The sequence below is a fragment of the Stegostoma tigrinum genome, chromosome 28 (assembly GCF_030684315.1).
Source record: "Stegostoma tigrinum isolate sSteTig4 chromosome 28, sSteTig4.hap1, whole genome shotgun sequence".
Classification (NCBI taxonomy): Eukaryota; Metazoa; Chordata; class Chondrichthyes; order Orectolobiformes; family Stegostomatidae; genus Stegostoma; species Stegostoma tigrinum.
Genome location: NC_081381.1, coordinates 31,690,370 through 31,707,770, shown reverse-complemented (window position 1 = coordinate 31,707,770; position 17,401 = coordinate 31,690,370). Strand labels below are relative to the sequence as shown.

Below are 17,401 nucleotides of genomic sequence, written 5' to 3'. Positions count from 1 at the left end.
TTTCAAACGTGCTCTCTCAAGATCAATGGAAATTTGGAAAACTGAGATCAATAATTATTGTTAGTTCAGAGCATCAAGGGACATGGCCCAAAAGGCAGTTAGATGGAGTCAAGAAATTGACCTGTCATGATCTCATTGACCAGCAGAACAAGGTCAAAGGGTTAAATGGCTTCATTGCGTTCCTTCTAATGTTTCAGAAAGAAATACATCATAGCACGCAGGAAAAAAAAAATTTCATCAATAGTTCCTAAGTAGTGAAAAAGGGGCAGGAGTTAAGATTTAATAAATGACAACATTGTAGGGGTAAAAGGAACACATCCTCAGTGGTAAGCGAAGATGACATTGTCCAGCTGGTAGGTTTCAAACACCTCCTTTTGCTCAAGTCCTTCTGTAAAAGCTATTGATTCTCACAAAGAGATTTCCAAGGGCAGGCAGGTTGTAACTGTAAATGTTATGCATGTTAAGTGTATGTGTGTGTGTGTGTGTGTGTGTGTATGTGTGTATGTGTTGTGTCTGTGGGGGGTAGGGGGGAAGTGCTTTGATCCTGTTTAGACCGGGTTTGCAGCAAACTGCTGGTTCAGGTACACCTGGCGGCTGGGGACACTTAGCAAGGGACAGTGAGAGTGCGTGGTGAATGGCACAGATTTCTGGTGGTGCCTTATGTCTGCAATGAGTGAAGCACGGAAACAAGAGAATGCTCCCACTCTGGGAACAGAAGAAAGGACCCTTCTACAGCCAAAGCCGCAGAGACCTTGGCCCAAAACCAGGAAGAATGTGACAGGTTAGTAAGATTAGCCTACAGAATAACTTTCTAGCTTTAGAGTTATGTCTAGCTTTGTCACCAGGTATTATAACTGATGAATGTGGCGTAATAGAATTTTAAATATTTACACAACAAATAAACCTTCCTTATTCAGTGGATTTATGGCAATTTGTTACATGTGGCGTGTATTTAAACTTGAGGAATAAGCTCAGTTAGCAAGCACAGAGCATCACTGGTTCTTATTGCCAGCAAACTGGTCTGGTCTACTCAAGGAAGCAACATTTGTAATTCCCAGCTCCATAACAGTATATTATTAATTCCTAAACTAGTTCAAAGTTTACGTTCTCTTGCCATTCTGATATACACTGAGACATTAATGTCATGAATATTATTGCATGACTGCTGGAACAATAATTGTTTCAATTCCTTTGATTATTTTTACTGGCCAGCAAGCTTAAAAATGCTGACTGACTATCAGAATTAGATATGTTGTTGGGCTTCCATAGTCAGCGATCACTGGGAGAACTTAGTGCAGCACAACAGCCAAAGGATACTTAAATTCATTGTATCAACATTGCAGAAAGAGAAATAATCTTTCTTGTTCTGGATTTGGAGGGAGTGCAAGCAAGATTTATCAGGCCAGTTGCTGGCAATTGATGGCAGACTGATACCGACTGATGAAGAGAAAATGGATTGGTTTGTACTATATTTGCTCGAGATTAGAAGGATGAAGGGGATTCTCATAGAAACCTGTAAAATTCTAACAGGAACTAGACAGAGGCGAAGGATGTTGCCAATGACCAAGGAGTCCAGAACCAAGGGTTACAGTCTAAAGATATGGGGTAGGCCGTTTAGGACTGAGGTGAGGAGAGAGTTCTTCACGCAGAGAGTGGTGAGCCTGTGGAATCCTCTGCCACAGAAAGTAGTTGAGGGCAAAGCATTGAATGTTTTCAAGAAGGAAATAGTCATAATTATTAGGGCTAAAGGAAGTCAAAGGGTATGGAGTGAAAGTGGGAACAGGATACTGAGTTGGATGATCGGCGATAATCATAATGAATGGCAGAGCAAGCCCGAAGGATTTACTCCTGCTCCTGTTTCTATGTTTCACGAAGTCTTTTCTTCACTTCATGATATTATGTGAAGTGTACCTAGGGTTATTTAAATTGAGTGAGTATTTCATTACCACGTTAATTTTCCCAAAAGGAACAGGAAATCTTATTGTCATACCTTTAATTGTTAAAAGATACTAATTCCCTTTGGGTCATTGTACTACAATAAGCACACTATATTAATGCATGAGATAGCAAGAACTGCAGATGCTGGAGTCAGAGATAACACAGTGTGGAGCTGGAGGAATGCAGCAGGCCAGGCAGCATTAGAGGAGCAAGGAATTTTGATGTTTCGGGTGGGGACCCTTCTTCAGAAATTTTTTCTGAGGACGGGTCCAGGTCCGAAACATTAACTTTCCTGTTCCTCTGATGCTGCCTGGCCTGCTGTGTTCCACCAGCTCCACACTGTGTTATCACTATATTATGCATAGAATAGAATCCCTACAGTGTGGAAACAGGCTCTTCAGCCCAACAAATCCACACTGACCCTTGGAGCATCCCACCCAGACCCATCCCCCTATAACCCACACACCCCTGAACACTGCAGGCAATTTAGCATGGCCTATCCACCTAGCCTGCACATCTTTGGACTGTGGGAGGAAACCAGAGCACCTGGAAGAAACCCATGCAGACATGGAGAGAACGTGCAAACTCTGCACAGCCAGTTGCCCAAGGCTAAAATCAAACCTAGGTCCCTGGTGCTGTGAGGCTGCTGTGCTAACCACTGAGCCACTGTGCTGCCCAAGTGTTGTCTTTGTTATACATGGAATGAACAGTGTGTCAATTGGACTATTTAATATTCAGAAGTTTTATTTTTGCATTGATGGGGTATTACATCTCAATATACCTTATGTGTTGCGAATTACTCACGATGCAGCGACTGCAACTGTTTATCTTCAGCTACACAGTTCATCTGTGTATAGGAAGATGGCCTTTAGTTTGTAAAAGTGTGTCAGTTATTACAAAAGTTTTGCTGCTAACTTATGCTTGCCCTTTTCCAATTTAAATATTGTGGCATCTCAGAAATGAATGGTTTCTTTGTGTGTGTTGTGGCTTGAAGTTTAATGAAATAGTGAGGATTATTGAGGGTATTGGTGAATTCTTCCAATTCTGCTTCTGCGGTGAGTCCAAATATGTCATACATCAATATTGATACAGCAGGTAATATATCAATGTGATATCATCATCTAATAAAGTCATGAATAAAGATGAAAAAGAGGCACCTAAAAACCAAAAATTAACCCCCTCAAAAAATCAAAAATTTGCTTTGAGAGCACCTTAAGAGGAACTCTCAAAAAAACAGAAATGATTTTGACCTTGATGTAACTCTAGGGAATTGAAGCATGAACTAACCTGACTGGAATATAATTAGGAAAAAATGCGAAGAAATGTTCTGCAAAACAACTTGCTCCAGGGAGTTTTTTTTGCATTTTTTAAGTAACTAACATATTAACAAAGGAAACAAGGTGTTAAATGCACAGATATTACCACTGCCATAATCAGAATATTCAAACAGTAATTTGATGAGAAGGTTATTCCCTCTAACAGGCTCTGTGCATTTTGCATGCAAGTGTATTCTGTCCAAAGTACATAACTTCCCTGGGGAGGTGAATGACCAGATTGAAATTTCTAAACAAATAAAGTGAAACTCCCCTGAGCTTAAACGTAATTGACCCAGCTCTCCAGAATATAAATCTAATATTAGAACCTACGTTATTGAGCCATGACCAGTTACATTTTTCAGATGATATTTCCATGATTGCAATACCATGAGATACACTCATGTGTGCCACAGAACAATGTGCAATATTGCCAATGCCTAAAGCTATTAAGGAGCAGTAGATACAAAGCTTATTGTGCAGCAGTACTACTTGTTAGTTCTTTAGTTTGATGTAATATTTGCAAATCTTGTATACATGTACTTTGTACATGAACTTCACATGATGGAAAAGTACAAAATTACTTTGCCTCAAGCAAGATGTGAGATTGGAAGCAATTCCCATGTATCTTAAAATAATATATTTCCAGTAATTCCAAGGTAATTAAGAAATTCTCGTAGGACACATAGAACATTTCTTTCTAGGACACAAACTGCGAAGTGAAAGTTAGGAATAGCTGATACATTTTCTAGAGTTGGAAGGTATATTTATGAAGTTTGTTTGTATTAATTGTGTTACATTTCTGGCCAACTTTGCTTTCTGTACTTCTCTCAATGGAATTGATTAACTTCGATGCATAATTCTCTGAACACTTATTGACCTGCTGTGACTCACACAAGTAGACATGGCCAAATGATTAATGTTGATAGAAGCTGTGATCACATGAAATGATGATTCTAGCCCTCCTCTTAGTCAATGTTGACATGTTTGGCACATTTCTGGAAGACCAGTCCTCATAAATTGTGGTCATTGCTGGAAGTGGTACTGGGTAAGTCCACAAGGTAGTCTGTTGCCACCAATCCTTCTCTGCTTTTGCTTTGTTTTGGGTCTATCTAGTGATTAGTGGTAGAGTGTACACCACTATTGAATATCTGCGGAAGAGACATTGTTCTTTGGTAACAAGAATGTTTATTGCAAAACAGCAATAAATAGAATTTCATTTAGCCAGGTTACTAGGATCTTTGGGAGCTGATTATCTGATATATCTGCTCCCTCTGAAAGCTAGAGTAGGACGCTTCATCTCCACCAACAGACAAGTGGAACACCACTGGTCATGGCTCTCCAATAAAAAAAATACCCCTCCGCAGCTACATTCTCTCTCTGTAACCAAGCGAAGTTTGTATCCAACTCACCATGGATCACATGTGAGTTAATCTTCTTGACCAGCCTAACACGAGGGACTTAGTCAAATGGTCTAGTAAAGTTATGTAGACAATGTCCACTATCTTACCCTCATGAATCATCTTCACTACTTCCTCAGAAAATTCAGTCAAGTTTGTGAGACAAGGCCTTCCCTGCATAGAGTCATTGCTGACTATCCCTACCAAGTCCATTTTCTCCAAATGTGATTAATCCTATTCCTAAGAATCTTTCTCCAATAAATTCCCTACTGCTGATGGAAGTCTCACCAGCCTATAATATCCTGGATTATTCCTGTTGCCCTTCTCAAAGAAAGGAGCAACATTGGCTATTCTCCAGCCCTCTGGGATCTTGCCTGTGGCTAAAGAGGATACAAAGGCCTCTATCAAGGCCACAGCAATCTCCTCCCTTGCTTCCCTTAGCATCCCGGGATAGATCGCATCAGGCCCTGGGTACTTATCTATCTTAATGACTTTCAAGACTCCCAACACCTCCTCCTTTTTAATATCAACATGCTCTAGAATGTCAACACGCCACTCTCCAATCTTACCATCATCCATGCTCTTCTCCATGGTGAATACCAATATGATATTCATTAAAGACCTCACCCACTTCTTCTTGTTCCATGCATAAATTCCCTCCTTTATCCTTGAGTGGACCTATCCTTTCCCAAGATACCCTCTTGCTTCTAATATAAGTACAACATGCCTTGGGGTTCTCCTTAATCCCACTTTCCAAGGACGTCTCATATCCCTTCCTAATTTAATGTTTAACTTCTTTTCTGTTTCCTTTGCACTTCTCAAGGGTCTTGTTTGATTTCAGTGTTTACTTTGTAAATATTTTCAATAAAGCTTTAAGTTTTTTTATTGGCAGCTTCACCACTCACTGGGATAATGCGATAGAAATCAAACCCCACTATTCCCAGAGGGCCACCAATGTAAAGATTTATTAAGTTGCTAAAATTCCCAATTTGCCTCCGACTGATGGCCATCCAGGATAAATGCAAACCAAACCAGATTCCTTCAGTGACCATTAAAAAACTGCATTTATAGCCAAACTCTTTAGCAAGAACCGCAAAAGTACGCTACTTTGAATTTACATTACTTAAACTTTATCACTTTTAAAATTCCCAAACACAGACATAAAGAATTTTAAAAAAGCAGACAAAACACAACATTATGAATACAGGAAAGAAAATAGTCAGGAGAACACAATTCAATAGATTGGATTCAAAATCCCTTTGATTCTTCAATAATACCTCAGATTTATCTGCAAAGTCATAATCAGAGATAACGGGAACTGCAGATGCTGGAGATTCCAAGATAATAAAATGTGAGGCTGGATGAACACAGCAGGCCCAGCAGCATCTCAGGAGCACATAATCAATCTGTTTTCACTGGTTCATTGTTTGGAAGAATTTGGGTTCTTCCTTTCTGTCTTTTGGTTTTAGAAATTATTTTTCGGTGTCTCTGAAATAGTTTTTGCTCTTTCAAATGTTTTAATAAAGCAACTTTACAGAGAAAGGGGGGACACAGAGAAAGATTGATACAGGCAATGTCTAGAAGCTTCCTTACTTCTCTGCTTTAATTCGCCACACAGCGTTAAGTTGCAACCTTCTGACCAATCAGAGCTTTGTTACTAAATTGATCTCTCCTGAACCCACAATAAATTGTGCAGATCATCTGGATTCAATGTTCCCAAAATTGTAACATGGAATAGCAGATAGCTTGCTTTGTTTTCTGCAAGCTGTACGTTCTCCCATTGTTAAAAGCAATTTTTCTCACTTTCATTCCACAGCCCAAACATAAAATAGATTTGGGCTCTTAGTACCGTGCTGTAGTAATTTACTGCTTTCAAAATTTTTAAATTAGCTTCTTTGTAATACAGTATCTCCGTACTGTTTACTGAGATTTGCCCCATTCCCAGACTTTTCCACTTTGTTTCATGATCAAAATTGTGGTGACCTACTTCTTCCAGGATTTTCACACTTTCTGTAGCTAAGATACAGTACTCCTGTTTCTTCCTGTTTCATACCTTTCATAGTCTAATATGCCAAGTTATTCCTTCAACACAAATTTAAAATAAACTTCTCTAGCTGTAGCATTAATTTTGTCAATTACTATGCCTTAGTGCTTTTAAATATTTGGTTTCCCTGACTCCTCTTCTTCTGCCAGGCTCACAAGACATATTTGAATTTTCTCAAATGCAGCTTAAATAAATTCTGAAGCCTTCCTGATTCTGGTCTATATTTTCTTTCCTGGCCCTTTCACTGCTCCTTGCAGCCTAATGTCAATGGTTACGATATTGTTGTAAGAGATGAGAACATTCTTTTACACTTTCTTGTCTTCCCGTCCCAGTCTTTGCATAGTTTCTCATTAAATTACTCCCCCTTTCTCTCAGGGCTAACCAAATTTATGTCGTGGAGCCTCCCACACCCCCTACAGAGCTTTGTCCATAAAGACAGCTATTTTTCAAAGTGTGGCTGGTCTTTCTCTTTTTTTTCCTAGCCCATGTTCCTGCCCCATCGCTTCTTACCAGCTACTGAGTGAAGTTTTACCTTTTGAGTGCTGAGCTGTCCTTTTTCCTGGATTCCATGATTGTTGCTGTCTCTCTCTCTATCAGCAATAACACTTCAGCCAACGATTGACAGTCTGTGTCTTTTTTGAAGTTGTAACGTTTTTAAAGTAGTAAGCTCACTTGCTTGAAAAGTTTTCTTTCTTCTGAATGTTTGGGCTTTCTCTTCCTCCTGATGGGGCACAGATCTGCATCGCTGTTATGGTTTGTAACCTCAGATGAGAGCTCCTGGTACCTTGTGGTATCTGTCACCTCAATCAGTATGTGGGAGTGGGTAAGAGTTATTTCAGGTCGATAACTGCTACTGCTCATCCTTTGTCTTTTCTTTGTGTTGGACCTAATTAGTGATTTCTGGTCTTGAATATATCATGATAAAATATCTACAGAAAAGGCAGTCTTCCTGGATGATAAGAAATGTTTGTTGCATTATGGCATTAGGTAAAAAAGTTAATTGAGTCTAGCTACACTTTGTGAGTTATAACTTCTCAGACCTCTGGGTGCTGGCACAGATATATTCTGTTCCCTCCAGTAGCTACAATAGGACTCCTTGTGTCTACCTCAGACTACGGTAATATCATTAGAGTGGGTACAGCCAATATAACACGAACATTAACCAGTTACAGAGCTAGTAGGAACTGCTGATGCTGGAGAATCTGAGATAACACAGTGTGAAACTGAATGAACACAGCAGGCTAAGCAGCATCCGAGGAGCAGGAAAGTTGACGATTCGGGTCGAGACCCTCCTTCAGAAAAATTTTTCTGAGCAAGGGTCTTGACCCGAATCGTCAACTTTCCTGCTCCTCTGATGCTGCTTGGCCTGCTGTGTTCATCCAGCTTCACATTGTGTTATCTCTGAACATTAACCTCTTCAGAACTATTATCTTAAACAACAGCATGCATTTAGTTTCCCACTAGGGATCAGTAAACAGATAAATATGCATGAGTGGGAAAACTGGTGAATTCTTCCACTCCCCAGCTTAGGACAACATTATGGATAAGGAACTTCAGGTTTTTAAGGCTCAGTTATTTAATGCTTTTTCTGGCTGAACTGACAGGAAGCTCTTAATCTCTTAGTAATGAGCAAATGAACCTATCATTCATTATGCTTTCATTAAAATCAGCAACAATATTTTAGAACTAAAGGAGTGACATTCTAGACTGGTTAAAGAAAATTTTCAGTGCCAGAGAGGTTGCTCATTATTTATTAAGTCAAACTGTTAATTTCAATGGCCTTTCGAGTCATAGAGTCATAGTGATTTGCAGCACCAAATCAGATCCTTCAGCCCAACTTGCCCATGTTGATCAGATACCCTAAATTAATCTTGTTCCATTTGTTAGCATTTGGCCCATAACCCTCTAAACTCTAGATAATAAAGTGTGAAGCTGGATGAACACAGCAGGCCAAGCGATATCTCAGGAGCACAAAAGCTGACGTTCCGGGCCTAGACCCTTCATCAGAGAGGGGGATGGGGTGAGGGTTCTGGAATAAATAGAGAGCGAGGGGGAGGCGGACCGAAGATGGAGAGAAAAGAAGATACGTGGAGAGGAGAGTATAGGTGGGGAGGTAGGGAGGGGATAGGTCAGTCCAGGGAAGACGGACAGGTCAAGGAGGTGGGATGAGGTTAGTAGGTAGGAAATGGAGGTGTGGCTTGGGGTGGGAGGAAGGGATGGGTGAGAGGAAGAACAGGCTAGGGAGGCAGAGACAGGCTGGGCTAGTTTTGGGATGCAGTGGGGGGAGGGGAAGAGCTGGGCTGGTTGTGCGGTGCGGTGGGAGGAGGGGACGAACTGGGCTGGTTTTGGGGTAAGGGGAGATTTTGAAGCTGGTGAAGTCCACATTGATACCATTGTGCTGCTGGGTTCCCAAGCAGAATATGAGTTGCTGTTCCTGCAACCTTCAGGTTGGCATCATTGTGGCACTGCAGGAGGCCCATGACGGACATGTCATCTAAAGAATGGGAGGGGGAGTTGAAATGGTTCGCGACTGGGAGATGCAGTTGTTTATTGCGAACCGAGGGGAGGTGTTCTGCAAAGCGGTCCCCAAGTCTCTGCTTGGTTTCCCCAATGTAGAGGTAGCCACACCGGGTACAATGGATACAGTATACCACATTGGCAGATATGCAGAAGAACCTCTGCTTAATATGGAAAGTCATCTTGGGGCCTGGGATGGCGGTGAGGGAGGAGGTGTGAGGGCAAGTGTAGCATTTCCTGCGGTTGCAGGGGAAGGTGCCGGGTGTGGTGGGATTGGAGGGGAGTGTGGAGCGAACAAGGGAGTCATGGAGAGAGTGGTCTTTCCGGAATACAGACTAGGGTGGGGATGGAAAAATGTCTTGGGTGGTGGGGTCAGATTGTAGATGGCGGAAGTGTCGGATGATGATGCGTTGTATCCGGAGGTTGGTGGGGTGGTGTGTGAGAACGAGGGTGATCCTCTTAAGGCAGTTGTGGTGGGGTCGGAGTGTGAGGGATGTGTTGCGGGAAATGCGGGAGACACGGTCAAGGGCGTTCTCGACCACTGTGGGGGGAAAGTTGTGGTCCTTGAAGAACTTGGACATCTGGGATGTGCGGGAGTGGAATGACTCATCATAGGAGCAGATGCAGAGGAGGCGGAGGAATTGGGAATAGAGGATGGAATTTATGTAGGAGGGTGGGTGGGAGGAGGTGTATTCTAGGTGGCTGTGGGAGTCGGTGGGCTGGAAATGGACATCAGTTACAAGCTGGTTGCCTGAGATGGAGCCTGAGAGATCCAGGAAGGTGAGGGATGTGCTGGAGATGGCCCAGGTGAACTGAAGGTTGGGGTGGAAGGTGTTAGTGAAGTGGATGAACTGTTCGAGCTCCTCTGGGGAGCAAGAGGCAGCGCCGATACAGTCATCAATGTAACGGAGGAAGATGTGGGGTTTGGGGCCTGTGTAGGTGCGGAAGAGGGACTGTTCCAAGTAACCTACAAAGAGGCAGGCATAGCTGGGGCCCATGCAGGTGCCCATGGCCACCCACTTTGTCTGTAGGAAGTGGGAGGAATCGAAAGAGATGTTGTTGAGGGTGAGGACGAGTTCAGCTAGTCTCTTCTTGGGGCCTGGGATAGGGGTGAGGGAGGAAGTGTGGGGGCAAGTGTAGCATTTCCTGCGGTTGCAGGGGAAGGTGCCGGGTGTGGTGGGGTTGGAGGGCAGTGTGGAGCTAACAAGGGGGTCACAGAGAGAGTGGTCTCTCTGGAAAGCAGACAGGGGTGGGGATGGGAAAATGTCTTGGGTGGTGGGGTTGGATTGACTTTCCATATTAAGCAGAGGTTCACCTGCACATCTGCCAATATGGTATACTGTATCCATTGGACCTGGTGTGGCTTCCTCTACATTGGGGAAACCAAGTGGAGGCTTGGGGCCTGCCTTGCAGAACACCTCCCCCCGGTTCGCAATAAACAACTGCATCTCCCAGTCGCAAACCATTTCAACTCCCCCTCCCATTCTTTAGATGACATGTCCATCATGGGCCTCCTGCAGTGCCACAATGATGTCACCCGAAGGTTGCAGGAACAGCAACTCATATTCCGCTTGGGAACCCAGCAGCCTAATGGTATCAATGTGGACTTCACCAGCTTCAAAATCTTCCCTTCCCCCACCGCGTCCCAAAACCAGCCTAGTTCGTCCCCTCCCCCCACTGCACCACACAACCAGCTCAGCTCTTCCCCTCCCCCCACTGCATCCCAAAACTAGCCCAGCCTGTCTCTGCCTCCCTAACCTGTTCTTCCTCTCACCCATCCCTTCCTCCCACCCCAAGCCGCACCTCCATTTCCTACCTACTAACCTCATCCCACCTCCTTGACCTGTCCATCTTCCCTGGACTGACCTATCCCCTCCCTACCTCCCCACCTATACTCTCCTCTCCACGTATCTTCTTTTCTCTCCATCTTCGGTCCGCCTCCCCCTCTCTCCATATTTATTCCAGAATCCTCACCCCATCCCCCTCTCTGATGAAGGGTCTAGGCCCGAAACGTCAGCTTTTGTGATCCTGAGATGCTCCTTGGCCTGCTGTGTTCATCCAGCTTCACACTTTATTATCTTGGATTCTCCAGCATCTGCAGTTCCCATTATCACTCCCGCTAAACTCTTCCTATTCACGTACCCATTCAGATGTCTCTTAAATGTTGTAATTTTACCAGCCTCCACCACTTCCTCTGGCAGCTCATTCCATTCACGTACCACCCTCTGAGCGAAATCATCGTCCCTGAGGCCCATTTTAAATCTTCCCCTTCTCACCTTAAACCTATGCCCTCTAGTTTTGGATTCCCTCACCCTGGGGAAATGACCTCGGCTGTTTACCCCATCCATACCCCTCATGATTTGGTAAACCGCTATAAGATCACCCCGCAGGCTCCGACGTTCCAGGGAAAATAGCCCCAGCCTATTCAGCCTCTCCGCATAGCTCAAATCCTCCAACCCTGGCAACAATCCTTGTAAATCTTTTCTGAACCCTTTCGAGTTTCACACCATCCTTTCTATAGCAGGGAGACAGAATTTTATTAGTGTTGAAAAGGTATCTAGCAGTTAACACGAGGGTGATTTCATTAGTTTTAATGCTTTATGTAACAGCAAGATACCAGTATATTTAAACATGTCAAGGAGCAAGGCAGACCTGACAGTAACTTTCTATCTTCCTTGTTTAAATGCACACATGTGGATTCCAGAGGTAGCTGTCTGATTTGTGCTATAATAAGAGTGCGAACTGATAACGCCACTGTTACTATTACTACAAAAAACAGGTTAATGATAAACCTAGCAGTCTCGATCTTGGCAAACTCTTGTATGAACTTATTAACAATCATTTTCATGCTTCATTTGTTGTGTCTTGCAGGATGTTTGGGATTTGTCAAACGCCAGCTCTTCCAGATTGGAGATGACTGGTATTTTCTCTTCATTCTCGGCGTGTTGATGGCTCTCATTAGTTTTGCACTGGACTTCACAGTGGTCAAACTTCTCAGAGGTAAGCAAAGACAAGTGTTTATGTTCTCAGTTTTGCTGTACCTTTGTTGCCAATGCTATATCATTCCATGTTCCTTGTGGCAGGCAAAGCTGTAAATTATTCACATATTGATCAGCAAGATGCTGTTGTATCTGTGAGACAGACAGCCATCCTTTTTTAAGCTTTAATTCTCACTTGGCTGCAAGTACACATAGCATGTTAGATGTACCTGGCATGTGTCCTGACCACCCAAAACTAAGGACCCCAGTTAAGTGACCGATTATAAGGTGGACAATTTGTTTTGGCTTTCTTACAATCCCACACAGTTACTTGCTTGTGGTTACAATCAATTTCTGGAGGAAGGTCCACCCATGCCCTCCACCTCCTCCAGAACTTCCAATTCCCTGGCCCCCAACACCTCATTTTCACCATGGACGTCCAGTCCCTATACACCTGTATTCCGCATGCAGATGGCCTCAAGGCCCTCCGCTTCTTCCTGTCCCGCAGGGCCGACCAGTGCCCCTCCACCGATGCCCTCATCCGCCTAGCCGAACTCGTCCTCACCCTCAACAACTTCTCTTTCGATTCCTCCCACTTCCTATAGACAAAGGGGGTGGCTATGGGCACCCGCATGGGCCCAAGCTATGCCTGCCTCTTTGTAGGTTACGTGGAACAGTCCCTCTTCCGCACCTACACAGGCCCCAAACCCCACATCTTCCTCCGGTACATTGATGACTGTATCGGCGCTGCCTCTTGCTCCCCAGAGGAGCTCGAACAGTTCATCCACTTCACCAACACCTTCCGCCCCAACCTCAACTTCACCTGGGCCATCTCCAACACATCCCTCACCTTCCTGGACCTCTCAGTCTCCATCTCAGGCAACCAGCTTGTAACTGATGTCCATTTCAAGCCCACTGACTCCCACAGCTACCTAGAATACACCTCCACCCACCCACCCTCCGGCAAACATTCCATCCCCTATTCCCAATTCCGCCGCCTCCGCCGCATCTGCTCCCACGATAAGACATTCCACTCCCGCACATCCCAGATGTCCAAGTTCTTCAAGGGCCACAACTTTCCCCCCACAGTGATCGAGAACGCCCTTGACCGTGTCTCCCGCATTTCCCGCAACACATCCCTCACACCCCGCCCCCGCCACAACCGCCCCAAGAGGATCCCCCTCGTTCTCACATACCACTCCACCAACCTCCGGATACAACGCATCATCCTCTGACACTTCCGCCATCTACAATCCGACCCCACCACCCAAGAAATTTTTCCATCCCCACCCCTGTCTGCTTTCCGGAGAGACCACTCTCTCCGTGACTCCCTTGTTCGCTCCACACTGCCCTCCAACCCCACCACACCCGGCACCTTCCCCTGCAACCGCAGGAAGTGCTACACTTGCCCCCACACCTCCTCCCTCTCCCCTATCCCAGGCCCCAAGATGACTTTCCATATTAAGCAGAGGTTCACCTGCACATCTGCCAATGTGGTATACTGCATCCACTGTACCCGGTGTGGCTACCTCTACATTGGGGAAACCAAGCGGAGGCTTGGGGACCACTTTGCAGAACACCTCCGCTTGGTTCGCAATAAACAACTGCACCTCCCAGTCGCAAACCATTTCCACTCCCCCTCCCATTCTTTAGATGACATGTCCATCATGGGCCTCCTGCAGTGCCACAATGATGCCACCCGAAGGTTGCAGGAACAGCAACTCATATTCTGCTTGGGAACCCTGCAGCCTAATGGTATCAATGTGGACTTCTCGAGCTTCAAAATCTCCCCTTCCCCCACCGCATCCCTAAACCAGCCCAGTTCGCCCCCTCCCCCCACTGCACCACACAACCAGCCCAGCTCTTCCCCGCCACCCACTGCATCCCAAAACCAGTCCAACCTGTCTCTGCTTCCCTAACCTGTTCTTCCTCCCACCCATCCCTTCCTCCCACCCCAAGCCGCACCCCCATCTCCTACCTACTAACCTCATCCCACCTCCTTGACCTGTCCGTCTTCCCTGGACTGGCCTATCCCCTCCCCACCTCCCCACCTATACTCTCTCTACCTATCTTCTTTACTCTCCATCTTCGCCCTCCCCCTCTCTCCCTATTTATTCCAGTTCCCTCTCCCCATCCCCCTCTCTGATGAAGGGTCTCGGCCTGAAATGTCAGCTTTTGTGCTCCTGAGATGCTGCTTGGCCTGCTGTGTTCATCCAGCCTCGCATTTTATTATCTTGGATTCTCCAGCATCTGCAGTTCCCATTATCACTGATACCAGAGGTCCACACTTTTTACAGCACTGGCACTTACATCCAATTGGAAATCTTCGTGTTAACCAAAGAAGTTGGTGTACAGGGCATCATAGCTAAGCTCACTGTTCTTTATCCATCATTAAATCATGTACACTGTCCAGCAGCAGTTCCCAGTGATCAGGGCTGAATGGACATATTTCTCTTTCTCTACACCAGGGAGACTGTGGTCAATTGGGCATCTCCTCCTTGAGATGAATTGGCAGCACAGATTGAGGTTTGAAACTCTAGCATTTCCCATCTGCATAGTTTTGCCTTCAAACACCAGTGAGGATGTTTCATGGAGTCAAACGGTATGGAAACAGACCCCTCGGTCCAACCAGCCCATGCCAACCATAATCCTAAGGTAAACTCGTCCCACCTGCCTGCACTTTGCCCATATCCCTCCAAATCTTTTCTATTCATGTCTCCGACAAGAATAATTTATAGCTAAACATAAGAGCGAGCACATTCATGATAAATCGTTATTTAAAAAGTAGTATTGATTTAGATTATCTGACTGCTAAGGGCAGTGTCCAAGATCCCATGTGTTGACAATTTCTATTCGTATGTTAAAGTTGAAAATGATTGGGATGTAATGGCTGAGTGGTATTATTGTTAGGCTATTAATCCAGAGACCCAGGCAATGTTCTGAATATCTGGATTTGAATCTTGTCAATCATCCAGATTGGTGGGTTGACTGGTTTGTGATTTTAGTTCCCAGAGTGGTGCAAAGGAGCGTACCTAGCCCAGAGGCTGATGGATCAAAACCATCCTCTGCTATTTACAGTTTCAGTAGCACCACTAAGAACGGGATCTTGTGGTGCAGTGGTAATGTTCCTACCTCTGATCCAGAGGTGTATCATAACATTCCTGAATAGTAGGCATATTAAAAGTGCATCTTTGTAGTGCAGTGGTAGTGCCCCTGTCTTTGATCCTGGAGATCTGGGTTCAAATCCCCCTTTCTCTAATGGTTTTTTATAACATCTCTGCGCAAGTTGATTGAAAAGCATTTTAAGTAATATTGATAATGAGGAATATTATGTCTTAGAATCTTTGTTTCTGTTTGAGTAAAATCAAATAATGCTGTTCCATTAGTTGTAAAGAGTGTACATGTTTAGTAAATAATTAAAACTATGTGTCCCTTTCCTGTTCCTCTACCTTCTGTCCTTGTCTTGTCTTTGCAATTCTTCACATTAATTACTGCTCGGTATTTCCTGAAATAATTGAGTGCCGCAACAGTCTCTCAGTTTTTGACCAGATGAATTTCAACACAGTTTTAACAGATTCAGTTCCACCATAAGACTGACTATGTCATTTAAGTGGAATTGATCAAACAGTAATTTCTCCAAATTGTCTGTTTGAAATCAGATATTGCCACGGGTTGATATGAGCAGTGGAAACAATTTTAGCAAGTACAAGATAGTTTGATGATGTTTCCAAATTGAATTTGACAAGGATCCAAAACCTGCCTGTTTAGTTCATTGTGGATTTGATGTTTTACATGCTTCGTGTGTCTCTACAGCTCATCGGTGGCTCTTTGAACAGATGGAAAGCAGCACTCTCCTACAATACATCTCTTGGACGGTGTATCCTATTGCAATGACCACATTCTCCACTGGCTTCTCTCAGTGTGTGTCACCACAGTCAGGAGGTATGTCGGCCACTGGCAGTGTATTTATAGAGCAAACAGCATTTATATGATCCCATTTCCCATCAGTGCTGTGGGCATTTCTCAAAATACAACTGCTTAATCTCATCTACTGAGAAGAATGTTCCCATGTCAAGGTGAACTGAAATGCAGAGTTAGTCACTTAAAGTCGATCCATAAATTCCAGTAGTAGAGTTAGAGTTTCAAGCTAAATAAAAATGTAGTGTAGTGAAGATGGCATTAGCAAAGGTCCACTGGGAGATTGGGTAAAGTCATTGCTCCTGTTTCCAGCTGGCATCAGTGTTCAGTTGATAGTGCTAAATACTGTGGTATTGATTTGAGTGCAGCACCCAATGGAAGTACAGATGGATGACTTTGACCTTTTGTAGAGTCATAGGGATGTACAGCATGGAAACAGACCCTTTAGTCCAACTTGTCCATGCCAACCAGACATCTTAAATTAATGTAGTCCCATTTGCCAGCATTTGGCCCATAGCCCTCTAAACCCTTTCTATTCACATACCCAAACAAATGTTTCTCAAATCTTGCAATTGTACCAGCTTCCACTAGCTCTTAGACCGAACTCCCGTGCCCAGAGATGCTTGTAATTTCACAGCGCAAGCAATTGGCTGCGAAATCTCACTGCCTGGTCAGTCAGCTATGAACTTCCGGCCTTTTCAGTCTCCCATGTAGACTCCTGCTCTCTCTTTGCTCCTGTTTTAAAGAACTGATGTTTTGATTTTATTTCAAAGTTCCAAAACAAAGCAACAGCTTAATAAATAGGAAGTACTGCTCAAAGAAATTGAAGAAGTCAGCTCCAGCTCTGAAATAAACCTCAAAGAAAGGAGCAGCTCTTACAGCCACAATTATCTCCTGTCCACCATCTCGCAATCTCCTTTTGTGGCCAACTTACTGAGTCTGTAAGTATGGGCCAGTAAGTTCCCTGATCCAATTCTCAATCTGATCATTGCGCATCTTAGCTGGGCCAATGGTTGATGATTGACCATTGACAATACATCAGTGTCAGAGGACACAGTCATGGGTCATTTGTACACTAATCAGACTTCCCTTCAAAGCTCTGCCACATATGTTACTCCCTTGCCACTGACTTCATCCTCCCCTCTGACTACCTGCCCAGGCTGAACTGAAATATTTACTGTTGTATAAGAGTTTGGTTCTAAAAGAGTTAATATTGAAATTGCATTGAGCTCCACCCAACCCAAAGATGCCACAGAATGTTTGGAAGATGAATCAGGCAGATAGAATAAGGTC

The 17,401-nt window shown here is 44.2% G+C and overlaps 1 protein-coding gene across 6 annotated transcripts in view; it reads left to right on the top strand.

Annotated features, from left to right (window-relative positions):
• Positions 1–586: 586 nt before the first annotated feature.
• Positions 587–17,401, top strand: part of clcnk (chloride channel K) — a 64,350-nt gene continuing 47,535 nt past the window's right edge. For all 6 annotated transcript variants that reach the window (XR_009442739.1, XM_059638064.1, XM_059638062.1 and 3 more), the window contains exons 1-3: positions 587–781; positions 12,084–12,212; positions 16,004–16,132. Coding sequence is in view for 5 of the 6 variants with exons in the window: in XM_059638064.1 (XP_059494047.1) it covers positions 661–781; positions 12,084–12,212; positions 16,004–16,132 (379 nt within the window). In the remaining variant the exon portion in view is untranslated. The remainder of the gene's footprint in view (positions 782–12,083; positions 12,213–16,003; positions 16,133–17,401) is intronic.